At 29.8% G+C, this 3,854-nt stretch overlaps 2 protein-coding genes across 3 annotated transcripts in view; one reads left to right on the top strand and one right to left on the bottom strand.

The window, feature by feature from the left end:
- The first annotated feature begins 1,250 nt into the window (after positions 1-1,250).
- Positions 1,251-2,964, top strand: LOC108746696 (28S ribosomal protein S2, mitochondrial). The gene is made up of 3 exons (XM_018483618.1): positions 1,251-1,547; positions 1,628-1,723; positions 2,210-2,964. Exons 1-3 carry the CDS (start codon positions 1,511-1,513, stop codon positions 2,878-2,880), a joined length of 804 nt encoding a protein of 267 aa, XP_018339120.1. The 5' UTR covers positions 1,251-1,510; the 3' UTR covers positions 2,881-2,964.
- A 266-nt stretch (positions 2,965-3,230) lies between these two features.
- Positions 3,231-3,854, bottom strand: part of LOC108746698 (dehydrogenase/reductase SDR family member 7) — an 8,078-nt gene continuing 7,454 nt past the window's right edge. For both annotated transcript variants that reach the window (XM_018483623.1, XM_018483624.1), the window contains exon 8: positions 3,231-3,452. In XM_018483623.1, the coding sequence (XP_018339125.1) occupies positions 3,383-3,452 (70 nt within the window). In that variant the 3' untranslated portion in view covers positions 3,231-3,382. The remainder of the gene's footprint in view (positions 3,453-3,854) is intronic.

Here is a 3,854-nt window from a genome sequence, read left to right as displayed (position 1 = left end):
ATATATATATTTAATGAGAAAAGTAAGTTTTTAATTCTTTTCTTCTTTATAATATATTAAAAACTCTAACGAATATAAATCGAGTGATATAAATTGTAGAAATTTATTTTGCAATATAGTATTTTCTTTTAAGAAAACACCTTGCATATGAGTCTGCTACATTCATATGTAACAATCTATTTTTAGTATATAAGACTATTATCAATTTCTAGTAAAGAAATTTCAATTAATAGGGTATTTTTTATTTATTTATAAAAATAAACAATTTTATTTTATAATCTAACCTTAAAGGACAATTTACAGCTTTGTAGCGTTCGGAATTGATTCTTGGCACTCGGATTGCTCGAAGATCACGTGATCAAGCTCGCCATCTGCTAGCTCATCTCAGATTTACATCGCCGAACGCACCTAAGATATCCAATCTGCAAAGGTAACTGTAGCACAGTTTGTCGTTCATTTATGCAGTACTGCGAGCAGAGAACCCAGGCCTCCTATTCTTGAAAAATATTGCCACCGACAAGATACTATTTTAAGACCGACATCCTTACGGGAGTTGGCGTCCTTATGAATATTGGAATAATTAAGAGTTAAAAACTGAAAATATTGTGTTAATTTTTTTTTTAGTTTAGTGGCCATATTTATGCATTTAGAACTCAATAATACTTGATTTTTCTTTAAAATTGTGATTTCAGTGCTATCGTCAAAGTTTGATTATCAACAGAGATAATAGCTGCAGAGAAAAAATTGTAATTTTTCTGCAATATATAAAACATTATAACTTTACAAATATGCATATTTATTTATGGAACATTTATGTAATAAAAAAATCATGAATTTAATCATGTATGAGCTAAATATTTATATTAATAATAGCAAATTTATATCAATTGTCGATAATGTCAGCGTTCTTCAATTACCTCTGGACCCTTGGGATCCTTTTTATATCGTCGAAAATTTACCCAGGATCTAACAGTCTTTAATAGTATCTCATCATATCTAGGTGATATCGCATACAAAAAACTAGGGAAGTACTTGTTGCGTTACATATACTATAGCATTTCCTTAGTTTTCGTATGCGATAATTTTCAAGAATAGGAGCCCAGTTATTTCGTGGTCTTCTCGATCGCCATCATGGTTTTAAGTTTCCTCTCTTATATTCTATTCTTTCCATGCACTGAGGGAGCTACATAACCTCTTATCGACTTATTCAGACTTATTTGTCAATGTAAAAGTGAGGGAAAATAAAAATTATCTATAATTTTATTAAAAAGATTGAAACATTATATAATCGGCAACATTATATATCTATATTAACACAACTAGAATAATATCCAGGCATTGTATAACTCAAATCGAAGTTGACGACACTTTCCCCTTAGCAGTCGTGGGAATTACTACAAAAAGGAAGAAATTTTGTCAATATAATTATTGTTATTTTCAGTCTAATGTTAAATTAAAACGTTGAGTTAAAGTGTATAGATAAGTGATAAAATTAACATCAACATACACAATGTCCATATTTACAAGGCGAATACTTTCAACTATAGGTAACCTTTTTATTTTATTATAAAAAAATGTCACCATGTGTACTAGTACAATAACACTTAACAGCAAAGTTTGTTTCCAGTTTCAAGAGAATGGCAATGTTTGCGACCTGTCATTTATAACACACATCTTCGACAATGTCAACTGTCGACTGAGTCTCAACCGAGCTTAGAATCTGGTAAATTTGTACACACAAGCGTATCTGTACATAAATTGAGCTTAAATATTTTATTCTTCATATTTCTGATTATTTACAATTTCCAGAAAAGAAGAATAAAAAATGATTAAGAGCTAAAATAAGATTGGAAAAGTGATGACTTTTTTTTTATTCTCAAAAAAAATAGATTAAAAAGGAGAGAATAAAGAGAATATTAAAAATAATTTGAATATTTATTCTTTTTTAATATTTTTCTTTTGTAATCATTATCATATCGTTTGATAATAAATAAAATGATTACTTCCAATTTTATTTTAGCATATCTTTAACCATATTTTTATACTTATTTGTATTTGTACTTTTTAAGTTTGATTTACCTGTTGTTTTCTAGAAAATAAATTTTATTGTTACATTTTTAATATTTTTTAATGAATAGTATTTTATGTGTAACGTTAATAAAATTTAATGTTATATTTTGTAATATAATATTTTTCATCATACACATAGATCTGTCCAACATCCCTGAAAGTTCAGAAGTCATGTTGGATCCACTGACACACCCAGACTTCTTCCAAGTGCATAAACTATTTACCATAAAGGATCTATATAATGCGAGAGTGCATTATGGCCACAAGGAGACCTCCCTCAATGAACATATGGAGACGTTCATATTTGGCTCTAGACTAGGACACTTAATAATCGATTTAGATCAAACTGCTGAGTTGTTGAGACAAGCGTTGAACTTCACCGCTCATATCGCCTTCCGGGGCGGCATAATTCTGTTTATCTCGCGCAATCCTCAGGTCACTCATTTAGTGGACAAAACGGCCAAAGAATGTAAGGAGTTTTCACAGACGAGATATTGGCGATTAGGGCTGTTCCCGAATTCGAGGAATCAATTCAAGGCGACGACGCGATTGCCAGACCTGTGCATCTTTCTCAGTACTCTGGACACAGTCATGACTGAGCACGCAGCAGTGAGACATGCAGCTAAAATGTGCATACCCAGTGTTGGCATAGTCGACACAAACTGCAATCCGAATCTTATAACATATCCAGTGCCCGGAAACGATGATTCTCTATGCGCCATTCAACTTTATTGCTCGTTATTCAAAAAAGCTATCATGAGAGGGAAACGGGCGAGAGAACGGATGATGCAATTTGCAGAATCGACATAAATCTGATAAATTGTAAAACAAATATATGTAGATATACATGTAAAAAAATATAACAAAGTACCAAAGTACATTCTTTTTTTTAATCGAAGAGCAGCGCTATAGTGAGTAATAAGTGATTTAAAAAATCAATATATCGCTCATTCGTTACATCAGCGACATAATTCAAAAAACAAATTTTCTAGAAAATAAAATATTTTCTACTTTAATTTTGTAATGCAATTTTGATATAATAACTGATTGTAAAGGAATAAAAATATGTTTTTTCTATTTTCCTTTTATATTTCCGTTCATTTTTGCAAGCAACCAAGAAACAACTTTTAATTAAGTAACAAATGGGCGATGTCAGTTAATGGACATTAATTAATCCGTTTACATCTGTTTTATTCTCTTATTATGTTTAATATATACATCATATAAAAATCTTAAAGCGCTTATGTGAAGAATATATTGACAAAAATACAGTTGGTGTTGACATTAGAATATTCAGTGATGATCATGACGATTAATCCGTTTTGGAGGCGTTAGCATCTCGTAATTTTAGCAGGTATTTCAGACCTAAATTCTTTATAATCCTTTATAAAAAAAAGACATAAAACAATGAAACGCGATAATATTTAAATTGAACAAAAAATTCGTTTGTCTTTTTCAACGTTAATGGCTGTGTTCAGCAGAAAAGCAGTTTTGCAACTATTGTAAAATTCTTTAATATGATTGGTTTGTTCATTTAGATCTATGAGAAACTAAAAATAAGAATCAATCAAGTTAAAGAATCTTACAATACTTGGAAAATTGATTTTTCTGAATGCAGCCATTATAACTTAGATAAAGTCCATTTTAGACATTCTTTAAATAAAATTTTATTTCGTTTAAATGTGTATTCTTATATGCATAGTATATATCGTGATTCTTATAAATATTTTTCATAAATTGACAAACTTTTCTATCTCAAAAGATTCTATCATAACGGATTGTCA

This window comes from Trachymyrmex septentrionalis, unplaced genomic scaffold (assembly GCF_001594115.1).
Source record: "Trachymyrmex septentrionalis isolate Tsep2-gDNA-1 unplaced genomic scaffold, Tsep1.0 scaffold188, whole genome shotgun sequence".
NCBI lineage: Eukaryota > Metazoa > Arthropoda > Insecta > Hymenoptera > Formicidae > Trachymyrmex > Trachymyrmex septentrionalis.
The sequence above is the reverse complement of the archived record's forward strand: the minus strand, read 5'-3'. Positions and strand labels throughout refer to the sequence as shown.